General features: G+C 55.0%; 1 protein-coding gene across 5 annotated transcripts; it reads left to right on the top strand.

Moving 5' to 3' along the window:
- Nucleotides 1-1,641: 1,641 nt before the first annotated feature.
- SETD1A (SET domain containing 1A, histone lysine methyltransferase) lies at nucleotides 1,642-24,323 on the top strand. Of its 5 annotated transcripts, none has more exons than XM_081819678.1 (19): nucleotides 1,642-2,287; nucleotides 3,073-3,237; nucleotides 3,459-3,554; nucleotides 5,300-5,570; nucleotides 6,697-6,818; nucleotides 7,048-7,277; nucleotides 7,568-8,426; nucleotides 8,583-9,368; nucleotides 9,708-9,884; nucleotides 10,019-10,106; nucleotides 10,845-11,002; nucleotides 11,147-11,234; nucleotides 13,287-13,628; nucleotides 19,637-20,665; nucleotides 21,064-21,236; nucleotides 21,340-21,450; nucleotides 21,635-21,754; nucleotides 23,336-23,473; nucleotides 23,561-24,323. In XM_081819678.1, exons 2-19 carry the CDS (start codon nucleotides 3,088-3,090, stop codon nucleotides 23,732-23,734), a joined length of 5,112 nt encoding a protein of 1,703 aa, XP_081675804.1. In that variant the 5' UTR covers nucleotides 1,642-2,287; nucleotides 3,073-3,087; the 3' UTR covers nucleotides 23,735-24,323. The 5 variants fall into 5 exon arrangements, with proteins under 5 accessions (XP_081675804.1, XP_081675802.1, XP_081675805.1 ...); XM_081819676.1 differs by having other exon boundaries at nucleotides 1,642-2,326; XM_081819679.1 differs by lacking the exon at nucleotides 1,642-2,287 and adding an exon at nucleotides 2,352-2,492 and having other exon boundaries at nucleotides 13,341-13,628.
- Nucleotides 24,324-24,331: the final 8 nt, after the last annotated feature.

Raw genomic sequence — 24,331 nt, 5'->3', positions numbered from 1 at the left:
TGTCTCTGTGGCTTTGAATGGGGTGAAGGAGAGGCCGCCTTGGGATCAGGTGACTTTCTCTCTCTCTCTTATTTTTTTAGAGTTTATTTATTTGAGAGAGAGAGTGTGAGCAGAAAGGGAGAAGCAGACTCCCCACTGAGCAGGGAAGCCGACATGGGGCTCGATCCCAGGACTGTGGGATCATGACCTGAGCTAAAGGTAGATCCTTAACAGACTGAGTTGCCCAGGCGCCCCCAGGTGACTTATTCCTAAGAGCCAGGTGCGAGCAGGTATACCAGGAGGTGGAGAATGGTTCCAGATATGACCCCCTTCTGGCGCTGACAGGGGCCAGTAGCTCCTGATTTGGAGACTGAGTTATTCCAAAGCCAAAAATGTTTGCACTCTTGTTCCTGAGCCCAGAGTCTCCATCTCTTCCGTTGTGGATTTAGAATAAGCTTCTTTTGGTGTAACTTTGAGTGACTACTACATACTAGAAGCTAGGTAACCTTATCTAATTCTCACAACCACCTCAAGAGACAAGTATTTATCATTTGCATTTCAGAGATAAGGAAACAGACCTGCGAAAGCTGAGGGAGGATCTTGCCCAAAGCCAATGAAAACTTGGACTACCTTTACCATAGCACGGGGAATCTCTTTCTGATATAAAAAGCCAATACCTTTCAACTGAGACAAGAGACAGGAATCTGCTCTCATCACCATGCGTTCATGAAAATTCTTTTCAGCCTAATTTTCCTCAAAATTTTAAGGGGTTCTAATCCTCTCATCTATTCTTACCACGTTGCGACCTCGGTCAAGTCCGTCTTTTCTCTTTTCCTGTTACTTAGAATTGCGAATTTGCATGAACCAGGCCTACCTTTCCTGCACTGTTCCGACGCCTACAGTAGTCCTGCGTGACAGGAATTAACATCTTTTCAGAGGAAGAATCTTAAGTTCAGAGAGGTCAGTGGCTTGCCCAAGGTCACACAGCGAGGGACTAACGTAGATAGACATGTCTGAAAGCTAGGGCATCCTCAGCTCAAGCCGAGGGGTCTCCTGGGAGTGCCATTACCCAGAAACCAAGATGCCCTGCGTCCCAGCGAAAGAAAAGGATGCCCAGCCTCGGTGACCTCAGCGCCTGGGCCGGTGCTGCCCTCGAGCGGCGGGACCACGTAAGCTTAGCCCCCCCCCCGCTGAAAACGGTGGGCACTGGGACCATGATGCTTGAAGAATCGACCATCCCAGCTCCAGTACGTACTAGTTTATTTTTCACAAGACCTGTTCTAGGGCCTTTAGGCCCCACAAGTCTTATAACATTACTTTGAGGTAGCCTTCGATTGAATCACGAATGGTGGGTCGAGTATAGGTAAAATGCGGCACCTTCTGCAGGCCTCAGTCTCCCAGTCTGTCAAATGGGCATCTTAAACAGCTAGAGGCCCAAGGGGGATGGCGACAGGAAAACCTTCCCCGCATTATGTGCGACGCCAGGCAAACGGCCTGAGTCACCACTGTTGGTTGTATTTTTCCACCTCCTGGGCGCCCCTCCCAGCCCGCACGGTTTCGGTGGGTCCTACAGGAAGCGCCCCCGCGACGCCCGGCTTTACACGCCCTGGCCACGCCCTCTGCGCGCCGCGCCTTGGCCCCGCCCACAGGAGGGTCCGCAGATTCGCCAGGCCGGCTCTTCCTCAGAATTACTTGGGCCTCTCTACACTCGGCCGAAAATTCTCATAATACTCCGAGAGCAGCTTTGGGCCGTAGCCATTTCCCCAGGGTCGGAATTGGGCATCCCCTAAGCTGCGCTACTAAGAAAGATCCAAAAAAGTGGCCAACTCTGCCAACAGGGCTTGGCTAACCAGGCATTATTTTCTTGACTCCAGCAAGGCGGGTGAAGGGAGGCGACAGTGAGGCCAGACCTGTGGCGAATCTGCAGCCTTTTAGGTCTTTGGCCGCGCGAGGAAGAGGCAGGAAAGAGGAGAGAAGGAGCGCGCATCCCGTCCACCGATTCGCCCCGCCCGCCTGACGAATCTGCGTCTGTTCAACGCGCCACTCAAATCTCCCCAGCTCTGGCTGGCCTCCTCCCCTCCGCCCCGCCCCCTTTTTCCTCAGGGATTAGTCGCTGCTTCCGTCGCCGCCGATTCGTCAAGGACCCCAGGCCAAAGCAGCTGGATAGTCGTGGTGAAGCCCACTCTCCGGGGAATGCGGCCAATCTCCAGGCTCCCTGGGCCGCACCTCTCGAGCCTTAAAGGGCGCCGGCCGAGGCGAAGCCGCTCTCCTCGGCCCCGTGGATCTCCTGGCGGCACCCGTGGCGAAAGTGCGAATATAGACGCTGTGCCCGCTGGGCCTCGCGCAGGTGGCGGTGGTGTTTGGTGCGCGCGCCGGGGAGGTGGTGGTGGGGGGGCGCCGCCGCCGCCACCGCTGCGGGGCCGGGTCTCGCGCTGCCGCCGCCGCCGCCGCCGCCTCGCGCCGCTGAGGTGCCGCGCGGGGTGGGGGGAGGGGGAGCCGCTCGCCACGAGCGGGTGAGTGAGGCCTCGCCGCGCGTGCGCGGAGATGGGGGGGCAGATCGCGCCGGGGCGGGAGGAGAGGGCAGCGGCGCGCGTTCCCCCCACCCCCCCCGCCCGGATTCGGGGCCGAAGCCGGGTCTCGGGCTCGGTCTCGCGGTGTTTCCAACGCCCCGAAGAGGTGCCACCTCTTGGCCAGAGGATCGGGGCGCGGGGACGCGAGCGGGTGTGTGGGAGCGAGAGCCGGGCTTGGCCCGGGCCGCTGGCCGGTGAGGAGGCGGGAGGGGGCGGGGCCTGCCAGGGGGCGGGGGAGGGGTCTTGCTCTGAGGCCAAGTGGGGCGCGCGCTAGGCAGAGCGGGAAGGTAAGGGGGCGCGAGATGGGCCTGGGGGCCTGAGGGGAGAGTTGGGAGGTGGAGAGAGAATGGGGTGTTGTGGTGAAAGAGGGTACTTGGGGGAAAATCTGGGGGAGTCACGGGTCATGGTGAGGTGTGGAAACTGGGGTGATGAGAGGACCTGAAGTCGGGGCTAGTCAGTGAGGGGCAGCAAGGGAGTCAGGCCTAAGTCCTGAACCCCCTTGCGTATTCTTCTTTCCTAACAGTGTAAATGAGCAAAGATGGATCAGGAAGGTGGGGGAGATGGGCAGAAAGCCCCGAGCTTCCAGTGGCGGAACTACAAGCTCATCGTGGATCCTGCCTTAGACCCTGCCTTGCGCAGGCCTTCTCAAAAGGTGTACCGCTACGATGGAGTCCACTTCAGTGTCAACGTGAGTGCCCCAGGCCTTGCCAGCTAGGGAACTCTGGGCCCCATTCGTCTCTGTTACCTCTGTTGAGCACCCTGAACTCCCATACCCATAGCCTGCCTTCTTAAAAGTGGGCAACCAGAACCCTGCTCTTTTGCCTGTGGGGCTCCAAATGTGCTTCCTAAAGCTCAACGGCACGGCTTTTTCACCTTGAGCTGTCTTTCTGTTCCTGCTTTCCTTCCTAGGACTCGAAGTATATACCAGTGGAAGACCTCCAAGATCCCCGTTGCCACGTCAGGTCCAAAAACAGAGACTTTTCCCTCCCAGTCCCTAAGTTTAAGGTATGTATCTGCTAGACTCTGGGTGTGGTGGGCCTTGTGTGTGGGGGGGTGTGTGTGGAGGATCCATCCTGTTAGTTTAGTCTCAAGATAAGCTAATGAAAGGGGGAAGGGGCTTTTCTATGAAGGGATCATAACCAGATCTTATAATCTCTGAGGCTGTGAAATTGAGTTGTTCTGGAGAAGAGTTGTGTTTATTTTCTAGAAAGGTATAGGTGAGGTGTTCCAAGCAGGGGTGCTGACTTCTTGAAGAATGAAGTAAAGGTACATTTAGTTGCTGTACATGTCACTGCGTACTCCTAGAAAATGCACAGCATTACAGTGCCCTGGTGTGGTACCCCAGTTTCTCAACAATTAAGGGGAGTGACAAGGCCAGGGACTCCATCTTTGGGAGTCCTCTGCTCCTTACCCCTCGTTTGGTCACTTGATCCTGCATCTTGTTTCTTCAGAAGATTCCTATTTCCCTGTCTAGGCAGGATATTCATCAGGCCTTGGACTGGCCCTCGAAAACTGAAGGTTCTCGGTTTCCTTCACTAATTCTTTACTTTCCTTCCTTTTTAAATAAACCATTTGTAAGGTACTCTCAGTCCATTTTTTTTCACTTTGTATATTCTCTCCGGACAGTCTTTTTCATACGCATAATTTTGACTGTAGCTGAAACATTGGTGACTTCCAAATTTCTGTTTCCAGCCAAAATCAGTCTCTTGAACTCCAGACTTGTATGCCCTGATTGAGGGACAGCTTCATCTGGAGGCCCCACAGACATAGCAGACTCAAGAGATCGAAAACAAGTTATCTTTACTCCTTAATCCCACTTTCCCTTCCATTTCCCTTTTACTGATGAATGGTAAAACCATCTATTCAGCTGCACAAACTGGAAACCTGGGAGTCATCTTTTGATTGTCCTCTCCTGTATTACATAATCTGTTACCAAGTCCTGCTGACTCTTTTTCCTAAACCCATTTTCTTTTTAATCTTAATTTTCCTTTTTCCGTTGCTGTTTTTTTAATGCATACTCTTATATGTTATATGCCTGTGTTCTCTTCCCATTTCATGTTCCACCCTGCCATTTGTCTTTTTTATTTTACTCTTACATTACTTTCATTGCCAAGTCCCATGTTTTGTGCATTGGCACATATGATTATTGATCTGGCCAAGCCTCATCTCCTGCCACACATGTGTTCCACTCTACCGTACGTTTTGCAGCTCCTAGAAAATGCCAAGTTATTTTATAGTTCTGTGTCCTACAAGTCCTTGTCATCTGGTGAACTCTAGCTACCCAAAAAGCCAAACAGGAATGACACCATCTTTATGAATTCTTCCCTGCCTCCACTCCTTCGCTGGGCTCCCAGACACCCTGTCTATACTTATGCTGACATTTGTGTCCTGTTGTGACTGTGTGTCTGTCTGATCTGCTTTTCTGAACAGGAATCTTTTTTTTTTCATCTTTGTATTCCTAGTGCCCAGTCCATGGCAAAAGTTGAACTAGTGAGTTATTCTCTATAATTAGTTTTTTCCGCGTATGTTTATTTCTAAGTTGTACGTTTCTTTTCTTGGTTCTTGCGTTATTTGGTGATGAGAAGAACTCAGAGCAGAGAGGGGTTGGTCTCACGTTGCACTTGTTGGGGCCCTTTCCCCTGTTTCTTTGCCTGTGTTTCCTGGTCTTCTCTCGACCAAGTTTCCCAAAGGGCAAAGGCACCGTGGTCAGTATTGAGACCCCAGACTCAAGACTCCTGTCCTCTCCACAGCTCGATGAGTTCTATATCGGACAGATCCCACTGAAGGAAGTGACTTTCGCGAGGCTGAATGACAATGTGCGGGAGACCTTCCTGAAGGATATGTGCCGAAAGTACGGTGAGGTGGAAGAGGTAGAGATCCTTCTTCACCCCCGTACTCGCAAGCACCTGGGCCTGGCCCGCGTGCTCTTCACTAGCACTCGGGGAGCCAAGGAAACAGTCAAAAATCTCCACCTTACCTCCGTCATGGGCAACATCATCCATGCCCAGCTCGACATCAAAGGTGAGGGCTCTCTTGCCTGCTGCCTAAGGTTGAGCTCCAGCAGAGACTGCACGTGCAAATGCCTGTTTGGGGCCAGGCGCATGGTCAGGTTCATGATTCCTCAGCTGAAACTCTTGGGGCCAGATGTGTTTCTGAAATTAGAACTTTACAGAGGAATTATGGCTTTTATGTGTTTTCTGTCTGTGTGATCTTTGGCAAGGTTGGGTAGCGTCTTATAGTCTAGCACGTGACTGTATTTGTAAGAATGTAGGAAAGGTCATGCTAGGTATGATCAATAAGAACTAGTAAAATCACCTCAGCTCAGATCAGATTTTGAGATCAAATTCCAAAAAATGCTTGGTCTGGAGTTTCTTGGGGTTTTGAAATTTGGATCAAGAATTTGGGACCTGTACAGATGAGTGAAGCAGCCTGGGGTTCTGTGTTAAGAGGCAGTAGGGAGGAGCGAGGGACTTGTGGTGGGAGGGGGTCGGACTGTAGAGTACCGTGCCATCGAAAGGAGGCAGCTGTTAGTTGGTATTAGCCAGTTTGCAAGTGAGAATGAGGACTAATGTTGCCAAGTAATGTTTTGTTATTAAGTCAAAAATCTAGGTTTTTGTGTAAATCTCAGGGTTTTTAAATGCTGCAACCCCCTCCCCCAAATTTTTTTAAGTGATTTTGTAGGGCAAATAAGAGACCTGTGGCCTGGAGTTAGCCCTCAGGCTGCCATTTTGCAACCTTTAGTTTGTAGGATGAAGAGCATGGTGGGATCTAGCATCAGACGACCTGGGTTTGAATTCCAGTCTGCCACTGACCAACTTTGTGACTTTGTGCAGGTCAATTTTCTTTGAGCCTATAAAATAGGGGTACTGATGCTTCTCTCTCCTGGTGATCATCCAACTTAGTAATATAAGTAGAGGCGTTTATTTATAAGCTGCAAAGTGCCGTTCGGCACGTCGTTTGTAATATCGTTAGGTAGAGATGAGATAGAAGATCCCAAAGATAGAGGTAAGGTAACTGAAATCCCTGAATCCAGGACTCCCAAGAAATTGTAGGAAACTTGAGGTCTGAGAAAGAAGTGGGAAAAACAAATCAGGAAGGAGGAGTTTTTTCTGTCTGACTCTGATGGTTCCCATCTTCCTCCCTCCAGGACAACAGCGAATGAAGTACTATGAACTGATAGTCAACGGCTCCTACACCCCTCAGACAGTGCCCACGGGGGGCAAGGCCCTGAGTGAGAAGTTCCAGGGCTCTGGTGCAGCTGCTGAGGCAGTAAGTAGCTCATGGTTGCCGTGGCCCTCGCCACCTGGGCACAGTGCTTGGGTGCCAGGAACAGCATTTGGGAGGTTCTGGACTTCCCTGTTAAGGATAGCAAGAGCCAAGAAAAGATGCTGAGATGCTTTCAAAAGACAGGGAACTGGGGTTCGTGGTTTGGAGAAGGGCAAGCTGTCACATGGTACTTGATCTCTTCTTTTCTCCCTGCTCTACTTTTGCCCTCCAGACTGAATCCCGCCGCCGCTCCTCCTCTGACACGGCTGCCTACCCGGCAGGCACCACTGGTGTGGGCACACCTGGCAATGGAACCCCTTGCTCCCAGGACACAAGCTTCTCCAGCAGCCGACAAGACACCCCATCTTCCTTTGGCCAATTCACCCCTCAGTCCTCCCAAGGAACCCCTTACACATCTCGGGGCAGCACCCCCTACTCTCAGGACTCTGCCTACTCCAGCAGGTGCAGAGTGAACACCCTCTGGGACCCCCAGATTCTGGGAGTTGCCACTAGGAAGAAGAAACCTGAAGTCTCTCTAAAAGGGGAGTTGGGAGTCATTTGTCCTGGTTTCTCTGTGGATTCAGCCAACAAATCCCTGTCCTCAGGGAACTCACTGTCTAGCTAGAAACCCAACAGCGTTTAGATCTTCCTTTGGGGGCGTTGACTCAAGGGGCTTTGGGTCCTGAGAACCAGGACACTAGGGTTCGGTCCTACAGAGCTGAACCCAGCTAACTCCTGCACTCTCTCTCCAGCACCACTTCAACCTCCTTCAAGCCCCGGCGCTCGGAGAACAGCTACCAGGATTCCTTCTCCCGCCGCCATTTCTCCGCATCTTCAGCCCCCACGACCACCTCCACCGCTGTCTCCGCCACGACTGTAGCCACTGCCTCGTCCTCGTCCTCCTCCTCCTCCTCCTCCTCGTTGTCCTCGTCCTCTTCGTCCTCCTCTTCGTCCTCCTCCTCTCATTTTCGTGGGACTGACTCTAACTACCCAGCGTATTATGAGAGCTGGAACCGCTACCAACGCCATGCTTCCTACCCTCCCCGCCGGGCGACTCGGGAGGAGCCCCCTGGGGCATCTTTTGCTGAAAACGCAGCTGAGCGCTTCCCGCCTTCCTACACCTCCTACTTGCCCCCTGAGCCCAGCCGGCCTGCTGACCAGGACTACCGGCCTCCTGCCTCAGAAGCTCCACCCCCAGAGCCTCCAGAACCGGGTGGAGGCGGGGGTGGGGGGGGGCCCAGCCCTGAGAGAGAAGAAGCTCGGACCTCCCCCCGCCCAGCTTCACCTGCCCGCTCCGGCTCTCCGGCCCCAGAGACCACCAACGAGAGTGTGCCCTTCGCTCAACATAGCAGCCTGGATTCCCGCATTGAGATGTTGCTGAAGGAGCAGCGCTCCAAGTTTTCGTTCCTGGCCTCTGACACGGAGGAGGAGGAAGAGAACAGCACCACAGGCCCTGGGTCTAGAGACGCAGGGAGCGAGGTGCCTTCTGGGTCAGGTCACGGACCCTGCACGCCCCCTCCAGCCCCAGCTAATTTTGAGGATGTGGCACCTACAGGGAGTGGGGAACCAGGGGCTACCCGGGAGTCTCCCAAGGCCAACGGACAGAACCAGGTGAGGTTGGGGGTCAGCCAGCAGAGGTCCCTGGGATCTGGGAGGCAGGGTTGGGCCCGGCGGGGGAGGGAAGGGAATCAGGCAAGAGAATGGATTTGAGGAAGAGACTAGGAAATAGGCAGAAGCTTTCTGTGACCCTTCTCTGCACCCCTACAGGCTTCTCCATGCTCTTCTGGAGAGGACATGGAGATCTCCGACGATGACAGGGGTGGCTCACCCCCTCCAGCCCCAACACCCCCCCAGCAGCCTCCACCCCCTCCTCCTCCACCCCCTCCTCCCCCTCCCTACTTGGCTTCCCTGCCCCTTGGTTATCCTCCCCATCAGCCTGCCTACCTCCTTCCACCGCGCCCTGATGGGCCACCACCCCCTGAGTACCCCCCACCTCCTCCGCCACCCCCCCACATTTATGACTTTGTGAACTCCCTAGAACTCATGGATCGACTTGGGGCTCAGTGGGGAGGGATGCCCATGTCCTTCCAGATGCAGACCCAGATGTTAACTCGGCTTCACCAGCTGCGGCAGGGCAAGGGATTGACTGCTGCCTCAGCTGGTCCCCCCGGTGGAGCCTTTGGGGAGGCCTTCCTCCCATTCCCACCCCCCCAAGAGGCAGCCTATGGCTTACCCTATGCTCTGTACACACAAGGGCAAGAAGGCCGAGGGGCCTACTCCCGGGAGGCCTACCACTTGCCTTTGCCCATGGCAGCCGAGCCCCTGCCCTCCTCCTCAATCTCGGGAGAAGAGGCCCGGCTACCTCCCAGGGAGGAGGCAGAGCTGGCAGAGGGCAAGGCCCTACCATCAGCAGGCACCGTGGGACGGGTGTTGGCCACCCTCGTCCAAGAGATGAAGAGCATCATGCAGCGAGACCTCAACCGCAAGATGGTGGAGAACGTGGCCTTTGGAGCCTTTGACCAGTGGTGGGAGAGCAAAGAAGAGAAGGCCAAGGTGAGGGGCAGTGCCTGGGACTGGGGAGACCTTGGGGCTCCGTTGGAGAAGGACTTCTGGCTTATGTGAGGCCCTTAAATCTCTGAGTTTTGATCTTCAACATTTCTGTTTGTAGAATGGGAATGATAGTAGCTGCTTTGTAAGGTGGGTGGACTAAACGAGCAGACTTTGGAGAAAATGCCTGTACGGGGCTGGTGCAGGGGGGTGTGGCATAGATCTGTGTCAAATAGAGGAGTGAGTAGATGCATTTCTGTATTCCTGGGACCTGGGAGTAGTTCTCAGGCAGGAGGCAGGAGGGAGCGCCTGGGTTCTGGGGCTCAGTCCCCCTACTGCCTGCAGCCATTCCAGAACGCAGCCAAACAGCAAGCCAAGGAGGAGGATAAAGAGAAGACAAAACTCAAAGAGCCGGGTCTGCTGTCCCTCGTAGACTGGGCCAAGAGTGGGGGGACCACGGGCATCGAGGCCTTCGCCTTTGGGTCAGGGCTGCGAGGGGCCCTGCGGCTGCCTTCTTTCAAGGTACCCAGAACTGATGTTTCCTCAGAGGGAGGTGAGGGTGGGCTGGGGACCTCCCTTCCGTGGGGTAGGTAGGGGTGCTTGGGATCGGTGAGTGTGTGAGTTCAAAACAGGCCCCATCTCTTCCCACGCCCCAGGTGAAGCGAAAAGAGCCTTCAGAAATTTCAGAGGCCAGTGAGGAAAAGAGGCCCCGTCCTTCCACTCCAGCTGAGGAAGATGAAGATGGTGAGTGGGAGGTCAGGTGGGAGCAGAAAGGGGAAAGGGTACTAGCTTCTAATAGGAATGCAGGAACCAGTGAGAAAGGGGGAAGGTGTCTGAGGGCAAGTGGCCAAGTAGAGGTTTTGCTATAGAGTTAAAGCAGTGCGGAGAGATGTGAGAAGCTTAAGATAGGGTTATTCCTGGGTCCTGGTTGTGGTTCTTACTCTGGCGTGCTGGTTGAAGCTTCCTGTGTTTCATAGTTCCCCCGTAAAATAGAAATGGTAACTTTAACATCTAGAATCCTAGGGTTTCAAGGTTAAACAGGTCGCTTACCTTGGTTTCCCATCTAATGCTTAAGCTCTTCTCCAACCTTCTTTCCAGTTTGCCTAGGTCTGAGCTGTGGGTTGATGGCTTACGTGGCTAGGCAACTTCCTTACTGAGTCCGATTGGCTTCCCTGGAGACCCATTGGCTTAGTGCTATTTTCTTGGGGCAGGCGTAACAAGTCCGTTCCCTCTTCCACCCGACCCCAAAAAGGACAAAAGGTGAAGCGGGTGCGGTGTGGTTAAACTATAGAAAATGCTAGGTAGCTCTGGGGTTTTTGTATTTCTCTGTTGAGCTTCAGCTTCTTGTCTGTAAAATGAGGTCTGTCTGGTCGGACCGTCAGGAAGATCAGGGGTGTGTGCAAAGCTCTTTTCAGACCAGGGGACGGGAACTGTTCCTACTGATGGTAAATTGCCCTCTAACTGCCACTCAACTGCGCCTAGACCCTGAGCGGGACAAGGAGGGCGGAGAGCCTGGACGTGCGGGGACCAAGCCCCCAAAGCGAGACGAAGAGCGAAGCAAGACCCAGGGCAAGCACCGCAAGTCCTTTGCTCTGGACAGTGAGGGGGAGGAGGCATCCCAGGAGTCCTCCTCAGAGAAGGTGAGGGGCCATTGGCGCCCGCTCCCTGCCAAGATTTCCTGTCCCCGTAGCCACCGCCTCTCTGGCCTGGAGCCCAGGTAGCAGTGGCCTCCTGGAGGACAACTGTCCTTTTCTTGTTAGTCCCTATTTGTCCTTTTCTTTAAGGAGGAGGAGGAGGATGAGGAAGATGAAGAAGATGAAGAACGTGAGGAAGCCATGGACACTGCAAAGAAGGAGACCGAGGCGTCAGATGGTAAGTTACAGACAGGACAGCCAAGTTCTGGCTTGGGGAAGAAGGGGTTCCGCTGCCTGTCTAGCCCTTCCCTGAGTCCACAGAAACTTCGTGCTGGATGTTTTGGCCTCCTTTGCTCTTCCCCAAAGCAACTGTCTTTCAGCCCCATCTGTTGGAACCCTTGGCCCATTGTAAACAGTAACTCCGACACCCAGACCGCTCCCTTCTTCTTACCTGCTGTGCTGACACATGGCTCTCGCCTGATGACAACCCAGCAGAACTAACTTATTTTCTCAGCCCCTCAGGATGAGGGGTCCGAGTTCTCCTGCTGCCCCCTGGTACTACCAGACTGTGCCTTTCTGCCTTTGAGCACTGCTCGTCTTTGAAGGCCCGGCCGCCGAGCCGTGCGCCCCCTCATCTCCTCTCCCCCGGCTGCCATCCCCAGACACAACTCCGCTCTTCAGTTGGACACCTGTTTGTCCATCCACATCCATTGAGTCTGGGGCACATGGTTTAGTCTTGCTTCTCCTTCATTTGTTCAGTGCTACCTGTTGAGCCCCTACTCGGTACCAGGCACTGTTCTAGGTATTGGGGACACATCTTTTATGGAACTTGGGATCGATTGGAGGGGAGGAGGAGACTTGACAAATGAACAGATAGCACCTTGGAAGACAGATTCATAGTTTAAAGAAGAAAAACTAGGTTACTGGGGTGGAGAGTAACGGATGGGGGAGCTGGGGAAAGATGGGCTGTTCTAGATATCTTGGAGAAGGAGCACCTCTGAGAGGTGCCATTTCAGCAGAGGCCAGATGGGAAGAATGATGATCTGAGAGGCTGTCTTTTCAGGAAGGCAGAGGGTGGGGTCACCTGCTCTAAGTGGGGAGACTGCCACACATCCACTTGGTCACCGCTTTCTGTCCGTTTCACTGCCTCAGCGTTTCTGGGATTTGTTGCCTTCTTTGTTCCTGCTGGCCTGTCGTTCTCACTTAGAGTCTTTTGCAGCTGTGTTGACTGATTTCCCTGTCTTTGGTTCCATCCTTCCTCCTCTATTCAGTTCATTTTCCAGTCTGCAGATGGAATTCTCTTCCCTCCAGCACACACCTGACACTGTTACTTCCCTCCGTAAAGTCTGTTTCTAGCTCCCTATTTTCTAGAAGATGACTCCTCAGCCCAATACTTTGGGCCATTTATAACCTAGCTCCAATTTATCTGTTGAGCTCCATCTTGCCATCCTCCAGACCCATCTCAGGCCACCACCACCATCTATTCTAAATTCATCCACTTGTGTCAAATAAATAAATAAAATCTTAAAAAAGAATAAAAAATAAATTCATTCACTTGTGTTCTTCAGACACTTCAAAATTCTTAATTTCTTATAAAGTCCTTCCAACATATTGCCATTTCCCAGAGGCATAGAGCATATAACACCTTTTTTTTTTTTTTTAAGATTTTATTTGACAGCACAAGCAGGGGGAGCTGCAGGCAGAGGGAGAGGGAGAAGCAGGTTCTCCGAGGAGCAGGGAGCCCGATGCGGGGCTCCATTCCAGGCCTGAGCCAAAGGCTGTCGCTTAACCAGCTGAGCCACCCAGGCGCCCCGTGCTTATAACACTTTTAAAGCTCATTTTACCCTGGACTCCTTTTTATGAGTCTCGCCCCGGCAGCTTCTCTAAGACCCACCTTGGGAAAAGCTTTGGTAGTTAAAGCAGACCGCTTAGCGGTCTCTGGTCTCCCATCTCCCTTCACCTCTGACGCCCCTGTTTAGCCCTTGTGTCTTCCTAGTGCATTTCTACTTGTCCTTCTCGACTTGAGCATCTCCCTCACAGGGATCCCTCCCCTGACTGGCTCTTCGGCAGAAACCAGGACTTCCCTTTGCCTTGCTCCCCTGGTCTTTCATACTGAAGCTGGTCTCACTGTGAGCAAACAGTGTACTTATCCAACTCCTTGAGGGTTGCACTTCCCAGCACCTGGCACAGAGCCTAACCTATCCATAGTAGTGAGTCAGTGAATAGACCCAGGGCTTGGCCAAGTAAGGGGTGTTCCCACCTCGCCTGATTGCCCCTTCTGGATTTCCAGGCGAGGACGGGGAAAGCGATTCGTCCTCCAAATGTTCTCTGTATGCTGACTCAGATGGTGAAAATGATAGCACGTCGGACTCCGAGAGCAGCAGCTCATCCAGCTCCTCATCTTCTTCATCTTCCTCCTCCTCGTCCTCATCATCCTCCTCATCGTCTGAGTCCTCCTCAGAAGAGGAAGAGGAAGAGGAGCAGCCAGCAGCCGTACCCCCAGCATCACCTCCCCCCCGAGATGTCCCCGCGCCCCCGCCAGCACCCGTGGAAGAGCCCGAGCCAGAGCCGGTTGCGGGCTCCCCAGCCACGCCTCTCCCTGAACAGGAAAAGTCTCCAGCAAGACCTGCAGGTAGGTGGTGCCGAGCCGGTGATTTGGTCTTTGTTTATGTTTGCATCTGTCCTTGTGAGAACAGTGGGGTCCACATTTATGAATGATGTACTAGTACGTGGCTTTGTTTGAAAGCATACAAACTGGACAGAAGTCACCATCTCCTGTCAGTCCTCCCTTGGAGACACTTATGGCCACGTTCAGACTGTGCTGCCAGGGGCGGCTCGCAGAGCCAGAGCAGGCATGTGGCTACCGAGGACAGCAGTGGTCTCTTTCACCGCTCCCGCACCCTGCCCGTCCCAGAACGGTCTCTTTCTAAGTTAATTAAGGAGGAAATTCCCAATTTAATAAGTTCCCCCTATTAATTTTTTTGAGCTTCTGCTTTAATGTGTCATGTGTACTTGCAGGTGATTAAATGAACAAATAGGTGGAAGACACCTATGAACAGCTTTGGCTCAGAAGTTAATTTTACCTTTGCTTTGCCTTGTGGATTTGTACGTTTGACTCTTACTTTATTGTACGTACGCTGTTCGTTCAGGCAGGGGATATTTATTTACTGAGTACAGTTGACCCCTGAACATGCGGGGTTAGGGGCGCCATCCCCCTGTGCAGTTGAAAATCCACCTGTAACTTTTGACTCCGCAAAAGCTTAACTATTAATAGTCTACTGTTGACCAGCAGCCTTACTGATGACATAAGTAGTCGGTTAACACGTTTTCTGTATGTTATACGTATTGTGTGCTATATTCTTACAAAAGAGTAAGCTAGAGAAAAAAAAAACCCTCAAAATCATAAGGAAGATATGTTTATGATACTCAGCCATATTTCTCAGAAAAAGTGTGTGTGTAAGTGGCCCTGCACAGTTCAAACCTGTGTTGTTCTAGGGTCATCTGTACTTATGGCAGGTGTATGGGGTACAGTGGTAGGCACGATAGGCCCTGTTCTCACCCTCCTGAAGCTTATGGTCTATAGGGAAAGACCGTTTAGTTGAGTAATAAATACCTCAGAAAATCTCTCAAATCTGATGGCAAACTGATAAGCCCCATAAGAGAGAAGAACAGGGTTCTCTGAGAACCTGAGCACATTTGTGGGGATGTCTTTGCTGGTCTTTTCTGCTGAAGCATCCTTGGGCTGAAATCAAGGCAGAGCAGGCAGCTGGGCTTGATTAGAATGTGCAAAGTCCCTGAGGGCAGAGGAAACAGCATGTTGGAGACATAAAACAGGCCTTCCGGATGGTGGGGAGCGAGGGGAAGCTGGAATGGCTGGAACTGGAGAGGTGAGCAAGGACGGGGCCGTACAAGAGCACTCGGCCTCATTAGGAATTTGGTCTTTATCTTGAGGGCAGTGGAATGCCATCAGAGGAGTGACGTGATCTTATTTGTGTTTTAAAAAGATGCAGTGCAGAGAGAACTTGGAGAGGGGCCAGAGTATGTGTCGGGAGGCTAGGAGGCTGTTGCAGTTAGTAAGTGAGGCAAGCAATGGCGGTAACTCGGAGTAGGGTGTTCTTAGCATGGCATCAGTAAGTCAGTTTTCAAGATAGGCTTCGTAAATGCATGTGGCCCTCCAGACACCTCTCTCAAATGGTACTGAGAATCTGTGGTCTGAGATGAACAGTAACTGCATAAAGACCTCCCAGTGCTGTTGCACTCTGCTCTGGTGCAGGCCTCTCAAGAGGAGTCGAGGCTCTCATTAATCCTGAGACGCCTCTCCCGGCCTTTCCTAATAAGCCCATCGGTAGCAGGAGAGCTGGTGATCAGAGGGCATCACTCTCAGTAGGGCAGGTAGAAAGAGTGTGGCATGGTCCGTTTTGCATTTCTCCAGAAGGATCATCCTGGTAGGAAGGGGGGGATTTGGAAGGGGTGAGGAAGGAGGTAGGGTGACCCCTGTGAGGGTTTGAAGAGATGCAGGTAAGTGAAGGGCAGGAACCAAAGCAGGGCTGGTTACAGTGAGGTGTAAGGAGTAGAGGTGGGGCTGAGGATTTGAGAGAAATTGAGATGAACCACTTGGTTAAACGACTTCCCAGGAAAGGGAAGATGAGGAGGACCGGCATTAGGAAGAAAGCTGATATGCTTCCTTGGGGTTGACTCTGGTATGCCTTTGGGGCCTCCAGGTAAGAAACATCCAACAGGCAGTTGGATCACTAGATCTGAAGGTCAGATGGGAAGGAAATGTGGCAGCTTGGTTTTCCAAAGGATGGAGTGGTTATGTAGGAGCAGGCCGAAAGAGAGGTTGTTAAGATAGGAAGAGCTTCTGTTGGATTTGGCAGTTAGGGGGTCACTGGTGACCTTATCGTTTTCTTTTTTTTTTTTTTTTTAAAGATTTTATTTATTTATTTGAGAGAGAGAGTGAGAGAGAGAAAGAGCACAAGAAGGGGGGAGCGGGAGAGGGAGAAGCAGACTCCCCGCCGAGCAGGGAGCCCGATGCGGGACTCGATCCCGGGACTCCAGGATCATGACCTGAGCCGAAGGCAGTCGCTTAACCAACTGAGCCACCCAGGCGCCCCCTTATCGTTTTCAGTAGAGTGGGTCAGACTGGAGCCAACTTACGGGGTGTTAAAGGAGTGAGGGCAGGTGACAGAGATAACCAGTCTTGTGGAAGGGTAGACTACTCCTCTGAAGAAGAGTCTAAAGGCCGTGATGAGTGATACTAGGTAACGTTTTTTGAGTGCTTCCTGTGGGCCAGGCTCTTGGCTTAGCACACTGCTGATTGTTTCCTCATGCAGGCCGCACACCATCCCTGTTACTCCCGCTTTCCAGATGAGGAATTTGAGGCTTAGAGAGATGCTTGAGGTCACCCAGCTGGGATCAGAGAGATGAAAGAGAATGCAGGGTTGGTGGAGGGTTAGTTTTTCAAAAACTAAAAAGGTGAAACAAGCATGTAGATTAGAGGCAGGTAGACGGGCCAGGAGAGAGCGCAGCACCTGTCAGGGTGGCCTACCTGGGGGTGGGCGGGTGACCTCTAGGCCTGACGCACGTACACCCATAATTGGGGAGGCAGAGAGATGTGGGCTTTCATGCCCAAGGACGCCCTGTTTCACTCTGTAGTAGGAAGGAAGGGCATTTTCTGAGCACAAAGGGATGGGTAGAGGAGGAGCCTTGGGGAAGGAGAGTGAGGAGTGAGGATGAAAATGGACAGGGCTCGCGACCCAGATGTCCTGCTGAGACTGGGAGTCGGGTGAAGGAGGAGAAAATGCAGGTGGTTGGGCAAAGTTAGGGTTGGGGGTCTCCAGGGTGGCAGCGGTGGCTGAAGGCTGTGGAAAGTGCTGTGAAAGGGGAAGACAGAGCGAGGGCCCTGCTGGCGGGCACAGGGGGCAGGCACAGGAATGAGAGTGGCTCATTTAGGAGGAGGGTGACAGGCTAGGGGGAGCCTGAAGGTGGGAAATGGAACAGGTGCGGTGGCGTGAACTGAAAGGAGCTGAGGAATTGTGATCAGAGGGCAGGGCGTCAGAGGGTTAAGGTCCTGGGTGGGGCCATCTGGGGGTTACCAAGGTCATGTGTGTGAGTGGGGAAGGCTAGCTGAGAATGAGTGAAGGAAGGCACTGGAGAGGGAAGAATGGGGTGAACAGTCCTGGAAGTAGATGGCAGAGTTGGGAGAGGGAAAGAAGGTTAAGGCAGGTCCCTTGGCTTTTAGAGAACAATGGGGATGTTCGAGTTCCAAGGATGCAACTGGATAGAGAGTATGTGGCCCGATGGCAAGAGAGGACTTGTCTGGTGAAACCCAAAGATGGGACCTGGACACCTTTGGGATTTGCCTTTTTTCTGTCTTCTGGTCTGATTCTTTCCTCTCCTGCAGATGGGCTTCCCTGCTTCTGTCCACCCCTACGGAGAAACCCACTCCTATCTTAGATCCTTATTCTCAGGGAAGTTTCTGGTTGGCCTGGCTTGGGTCAGGTTATCAGTTAATGTTGGCTGGGGGCAGGGAGTGGGGCAGGTCATGTTGTAGAAACCTTGGCTTTTGGGAGTTGTATAGACTGGGCAGATATCCCAAAAGTTGTCTCCCTAAAGGAAAAGCATGGCCAGGTTTCTTTGAGAACAGGAAGCGAAAGAGAAATCTGTGTGAAGAAGCTGAGCCAGGAGGGGAATTCGTTCTCCTCAAGAGCCAGGCTTCCAGAGGGCACAGTGGCTCGGTTGGGATGATGGGTCAAAGGCAGGGCTGCCCCAGAACAGCAGAGAGAAGGAGACTTGGAGAAACTGGAGGGCCTGGGACGAGCACCCGGCGCCTCACTAGCTTCAGAGTGTGGCTCACTGCTGGCTGAGACTCCGGCTGCTCTCCAGAGCCTCGGGAGACAGCAGGCGGAGGGCCTTGCTCGGGGTGCCTGGCTGGTGAATGTCTGTTAAGGTCATGGACACAGGTTGGCCTGGAGCTGGCTGCCCTTTAGTTCTGGGAGTGCTAGAGCCAGACGTCAAACCACCGAGTCCCACTGTGGGATGCCCAGAGCAGCATGGGGCAGTTGAAGAGAGCTCGAAGTTCAACCCTGGCCGCCTGAGGTGCAGATCTTATTCTGGCATTTGTGAGCTGTGTGACCTTGGGCCAGTTAACAACCTCCCTCTGCCTCAGTTTCCTCATTGGTAAGCTGGGTTTAATAATAGTACCCACTTCACGGGGTGGTTGTGGGGAACGAAACGAGTAGTTAAGCGACTGCCTTCGGCTCAGGTCATGATCCTGGAGTCCCTGGATCGAGTCCCGCATCGGGCTTCCTGCTCGGCAGGGAGCCTGCTTCTTCCTCTGACCCTCTTCCCTCTTGTGCTCTCTGTCTCTCATTCTCTCTCAAATAAATAAATAAAAATCTTAAAAAAAAAAAAAAAGAAATGAGTAGTTAACATACGTCAAAGTCTTGGATTGGTGCTTGGTGCAAAATACTAGTTACCAGTCTGCTGCCGCCCTGAAGCCTGGCACTTGAGAACCACCGGCCTTCTGGTTCTGAGAGGAAGTTACTACCAGCGTCTTGAGAAGTTGGGGTAGCCTTCACAAAGATGGCGTTGAGCTGGGGCTAAAAGCCGCATGTGAGCTTTCCCAGTAGGCAAGAAGGGAGAGGCAGGTCTGAAAGGCCATGCCTGTTCTGGTGGCTGAAACCTAGGAGCGGAGAGGGTCAGTCCGCAGGACAGGGTCTGCCCCAGGGACAAGTCAGTGTACATCTTGAGCTGTATTCAGACCCCCACACTCAGCAACAGACTTGGGGATCCCAACAGGGAGGATGTGCTTCCTGTCTGGTGGACTGGAGAGAGATCACACCACCTACTCAAGACGGTGTGTCCCCTCCGCAGGCTATCCGCCCGTCCTTGGGATCTCAGCTTCACCCTCAGCTTCTTTAGGGGAGTCTTCCTGAACCCTCCCCACTTTGGCAAACCCTCCTGCTACTTGGCAGGTGGTGGGAAGGAAACAGATTTTATGCAGTGTTTTAATACAAAGGTTCAGCTGCTTACGTTATATCTTTTTCACATCACTAAACAGAGAACATTGTAGTTGAAATAACATACTTTAATTCAGAGAGGGTTAATTGCATCCCCATCATGCAGTGCGGCCGGCAGAAATAGTCTTGGCCTGTGTGCCTAGTCTTTGGACATAGTTCAGTCACTGCCAGTCTTGGTAAAAAGGCTGGAGCCTAAGCGTTGGTTTCTCTAGAGCCCCCATCTCGACTCTGCGCAGTTTGGGCTGTACATTTGTTTCCTGTCATTGTCCCCATTGGACTGTAAGCTCTGTTGAGGGTTTTGAAAGTGTTTGCTCGACTTGTTTACCCCGTGCCTGACACGGGAGTTGGTGCTCCATGAATGTTTGTCGACTGTGTGAACGAGCAGGTGCAGAATCTCCTCCTGCCAAGGGAGCCCACGGTGCCGAGGACATGGCGGGCGTGAGGCAGCTCTGTCGGCCGAGCGAGGACAAGTGACTGCCCGAAGCGGAGGAGAGCCGGCAGCCTGCGTGCGGCCTCCCCGGCGAGGCTGGCCAGTGCCCCGCCCGCACGGAATCCCCTCTGAGGATGGCTGGCCCGAGTTGCTGACCCTCTGCTTCTCCCTATGTGCTTCCTTCCCCAGGTTCCACTGAGGAGCCGCCTCCCAGTGTGCCCCAGCCGCCCGCCGAGCCGCCGGTGGGGCCTGCGGCCCCCGCCCCCCGGCCCGATGAGCGCCCCTCCTCTCCTATCCCCCTCCTGCCCCCACCCAAGAAACGCCGGAAAACTGTCTCCTTCTCTGCCCTGGAGGAGGTGCCGGCACCAGAGCCGCCCCCAGCCGCCCCTCCGCAGATCAAGTCTCCTGGCCCCGTTGCCCGCAAAGCCCCCCGGGCCATGGAGCGGACCATTCGGAACCTGCCCCTGGACCATGCGTCTCTGGTTAAGAGTTGGCCTGAGGAGGTGTCCCGAGGAGGTCGCAGCCGGCCTGGAGGCCGCGGCCGCTCTGCTGAGGAGGAGGAAGCTGAGCCAGGGACAGAAGTGGACCTGGCGGTGCTGGCCGACCTGGCCCTGACCCCAGCCCGTCGCGACGACTCGGAGGCCACAGAGACGTTGGACGAGGCCGAGCGCGCGGGCCCCCTGCTCAGCCACATCCTCCTGGAGCACAACTACGCCTTGGCCGTCAAGCCGCCGCCTTCCACACCGGCCCCTCGGCCCCTGGAGCCGGTTCCTGCCCCCGCCGCCCTCTTCAGCTCCCCAGCGGATGAGGTCCTGGAGGCCCCCGAGGTGGTGGTGGCCGAGGCAGAGGAGCCGAAGCAGCCGCAGCCGCAGCGGCAGCCGCCGCAGGAGGAGCGGGGGGAGGAGGAGGAGGAGGAGGAGGAGTCCGAGTCCTCGGAGAGCAGTGGCAGCAGCAGCAGTGACGGGGGCGGCGCCGTGCGGAGGCGAAGCCTCCGCTCCCATGCCCGGCACAGGCGGCCCCCCCCGCCCCCTCCGCCCCCTCCGCCCCCCACCTTCGAGCCCCGCAGTGAGTTTGAGCAGATGACCATCTTGTATGACATTTGGAACTCGGGCCTGGACTTGGAGGACATGGGCTACCTGCGGCTCACGTACGAGCGGCTGTTGCAGCAGACAAGCGGGGCTGACTGGCTTAACGACACCCACTGGGTCCATCACACCAATATCCTGGGCCCTAGCGGCCGGCCTGCTCTGGACAGGAGGGCAGGCCTCAGTGGTGGGGGCAGTAGCCCCCTCAGGTTGCAGCTAGCCTCTGGGTTTATCTCCCTGTCCGGTGCTCTCTGCCACGGCCAGCCTGGGTGTTTCTCACCTGGTCTCCAGGCCATTCTTTTCTTTCTGCCTCTTGCCCCTTCTCTGCCTCCCAGAGTTTTTCTGGCAGAAAAGGTGAGGTCTGAGACTTCCTTCTCTCCATGTTTCTGTCCTTCTCACACTAAATAATGCTTGGGACCTCCAGCTAAGGTCAGTCACCCTTTCCTTGGGCTGGGACTGGGGGGATAGAGGGGAGAGGGCCCCGGGGATCTGGCCAGTGAGGAACCCATTTTCTTCCTTAACACCCTGCACTCACCAACCTGAGCACTCCAAAACGCAAGCGGCGGCCCCAGGACGGGCCCCGTGAGCACCAGACAGGCTCAGCCCGCAGTGAAGGCTATTACCCCATCAGCAAGAAGGAAAAGGACAGGTACCTGGATGTGTGCCCTGTTTCGGCCCGGCAGCTGGAAGGAGCGGACACTCAGGTAAGGCTCTGGCCTGGTACCTGGCCCCCTGGCATCTCTTCCCGTGGTTTCTCCTTTCACTCACCTCCCGCCCCCACCCCGACCCTCGTCCTGCTTCTCCCAGGGGACTAACCGTGTGCTTTCGGAGCGCCGGTCTGAGCAGCGGCGGCTGCTGAGCGCCATTGGCACCTCTGCCATCATGGACAGTGATCTGCTGAAGCTGAACCAGCTCAAGGTGAGGAGCCGGGACTCGGGGGGGAAGAGCGGCTCGGAGGGAGGGCGGCATCACGAAGTCGCCTGGGGGTGGGCATGGAGGCACGGGGCCAAAAGCACGCTCCTCCCCTTGGAGGAGGGCAGCCAAGGCAAGGGGTTAGGTTGAGGGAGGCACCGAGCAGCACCGTTTGCCTTCTGCCCTCTAGTTCCGGAAGAAGAAGCTCCGGTTCGGCCGCAGCCGGATCCATGAGTGGGGTCTGTTTGCCATGGAGCCCATTGCAGCCGACGAGATGGTCATCGAATACGTGGGTCAGAACATCCGCCAGGTGAGGCCCTGTACCCAGCCCCCAGTCAGATGGCCGCACGGGACGCTGGCATGAGAACCACCTCATCTCTGGGTAAAGCCCCACGTGACCTCCCGGTTCCAAGATGTAGTTGGTGAAACCTGCCTCTTTGTGTTTCCTTCCTTCCATCAACAGTTAGTAATGGGTACTCCTAAGCTAGATGGGAATGATCCAGGAAGAAGCAAGACCAGTGTTCTTTCTCGCTTTAAGGGCCTCCTAGTTCAGTGGGGGAAGACAGCCGCTGCACAAGGAACTGCACCGAACGATGGCATTTGGTCGGTCGGGAAGGGGAAGTTCGGGGAGGCCGCAGCGGTGGGCACACAGTGATGTGGAACCCAGGAGCTGAAGGATGACGACGAACTCCCAGACTCAGATGAGGGGAGGGGTGCTCCAGTTGCCAGACAGTGTGTGCAAAGGCCCAGAGACAGGATAGTCTTAGGAGGGCAAGGAGGTCAGTATGGCTAGTTGGAGAAACCAGGGCCGGCGGCCGCAGTGAAGGTTAGAGAGGCCAGTGGAGGCCAGATTCCGCGGAGCTTAGGAGCCGTGGTGGTGAGCTGGGGCCGGCTGTAGGGGGAGGGAGGCCGTGGCCAAGCGCCCAGTGGTAACGGGCTTTGCAGCGTGAGGGGACAGCCAGAGGCCACGACCGGCGGGGGCGCTGTCACAGGGATCCCATAGAGGCCCAGGTGGCCCGGACTAGGCAGTGGCAGCCTAGTGGCAGCTGAGGTAACAGAGGAGCCTGTGGGTCCAAGGCAGCTGGCAGCAACGGGCAACGAGCTGGCTCCAGTGAGCGGGGCCCGGGGGGAGGCGAGGCCATTTCTCAGCACTGCTCGGAGCAGCTGGACGTAGCTCGGGCTGCCAGCGAGGTGGGCAGTGAGGAGGAGCAGCAGCTGTGTGGTCGAATGGAGTTCCAGTCGGGGACGCGTGCCATTGCCGGGCCCTGGGGACATCTAGAGGATGACGCCCAGCAGCTCCACCGAGGTGGATTTTGGCTGGAGATGGAAGTTGGGGAGGAGTCCCTAGCACTTATCTGGCAGCTGAAGCCGTGGAAGAGAGTGAGATCACCCAAGGAGAGAGCAGAGGGTTGAGCGTCCCATTCTCTGGGAAATAGGAGTCACTCCTCGCACAGGACTGTGGGCCCTTACGGTGCCGAGTGGCAGCCTGTGGGTGCCTGTTTGGGAGAGAGAGGGTCCTCGGAGAAGAGATGAGCAGGGTTCAGCCTCTGAAATGGCCTTGTCATCTCGGGAACTGGCCTGCCCACTTTGGGCCAGGCAGGGGCTCCTGCCCACTGACCCCTGCAGACTTCCCCGAGGTGCCCTTTGGGAGACTCAGAATGGCAGCCAAAGGTATCCGGGGCAGGGCCGGGGGGGCACCCTAAGAGACAGGGCTCCCGGAAGCAGACAGCACCTTGGGTTGGTGGGAGCCAGAGGAAGAGCTCTGCAGGTCCAGGACAGGTCGATGTGGCTCCCAGGGTGGTAGCTGGGGACTGTCCGGGGCCCCTTCACCGGGGCTGGTGGGGTCAGGCTCTGGCTGGCAGCTGACCGTGGCGGCACCCCGTTCTACCAGATGGTGGCCGACATGCGGGAGAAGCGCTACGTGCAGGAGGGCATCGGCAGCAGCTACCTGTTCCGGGTGGACCACGACACCATCATCGATGCTACCAAGTGCGGCAACCTGGCGAGGTTCATCAACCACTGCTGCACGGTACGTGGGGTGGGGGGTCCCGGCCGGGGGTGGGGGGCGGGGATCCCGGGGCAGGGCCCACGGCTCACACTGCCCTCCCCTGTGCAGCCCAACTGCTATGCCAAGGTGATCACCATCGAGTCCCAGAAGAAGATTGTGATTTACTCCAAGCAGCCCATCGGTGTGGATGAGGAGATCACGTACGACTACAAGTTCCCGCTGGAGGACAACAAGATCCCGTGTCTGTGCGGCACCGAGAGCTGCCGAGGCTCCCTCAACTGAGGGGCAGGACGGGTGCCCGCGCCCCTATTTATTCCCCTTGGGGCTCCGCAGGCCTCACCTGCCCCGAGCCCAGTGAGGGAGCCTCAGTTCCTTGAGGCAACGTCTGCCTGCCCCGTCGCCCCTGCCCACCCACCCCCTAACTTTTTTTCTTTGCGGAGAAGAAGCTGTAAATGTTTTGTAGCTGCCAGCAGCTGTTTCCTGTGGAAACCTGGGGTGCCGGCCTGTACAGATCCTGTTCTTGGGGGGCTGCTAGCCCCTTTGCTTTGTGTTAATGGGGACTTCCCCTTTGTGCCCTGCGTGCACCCCTCCCCAGTTTAGGGGTCTCTAGGGGCAGTGGCCATGTTCTCCCCCTGGGGGGGGGGCCCTGTGCCCCCAGTCCTAGGGACTCCGTGCCTGGAACCCTGCCTCATCTTCTGTTCCTGCCAGACCCTGTGGGTCACCCTCCCACCCTGGCGTCTGGAAGCTCCTGTTCCGTCAGGCCAGGATGGTGGGGGGTGGGCCCTTCCTGTTGGGCTGGATTGTACATATGTTAATAGCGCAAACCCAACGCCACATTTTTATAATTGTGATTAAACTTTATTGTACAAAAGTGCTTGG

This window comes from Leptonychotes weddellii, chromosome 5, assembly GCF_054177405.1.
Source record: "Leptonychotes weddellii isolate Sample4059 chromosome 5, ASM5417740v2, whole genome shotgun sequence".
NCBI classification, from domain to species: domain Eukaryota; kingdom Metazoa; phylum Chordata; class Mammalia; order Carnivora; family Phocidae; genus Leptonychotes; species Leptonychotes weddellii.
Note: the sequence above shows the minus strand (reverse complement) of the source record. Positions and strands in the feature narration are given on the sequence as shown.

Coding starts and splice junctions, on each gene's coding strand:
- SETD1A (XM_081819678.1), top strand. CDS start 3,088: ATGGATCAGGAAGGTGGGGGAGATGGGCAGAAAGCCCCGAGCTTCCAG. Junction 10,107..10,844: donor AGCTGAGGAAGATGAAGATG/GTGAGTGGGAGG, acceptor AACTGCGCCTAG/ACCCTGAGCGGGACAAGGAG. Junction 21,755..23,335: donor TGGGTCAGAACATCCGCCAG/GTGAGGCCCTGT, acceptor CCGTTCTACCAG/ATGGTGGCCGACATGCGGGA.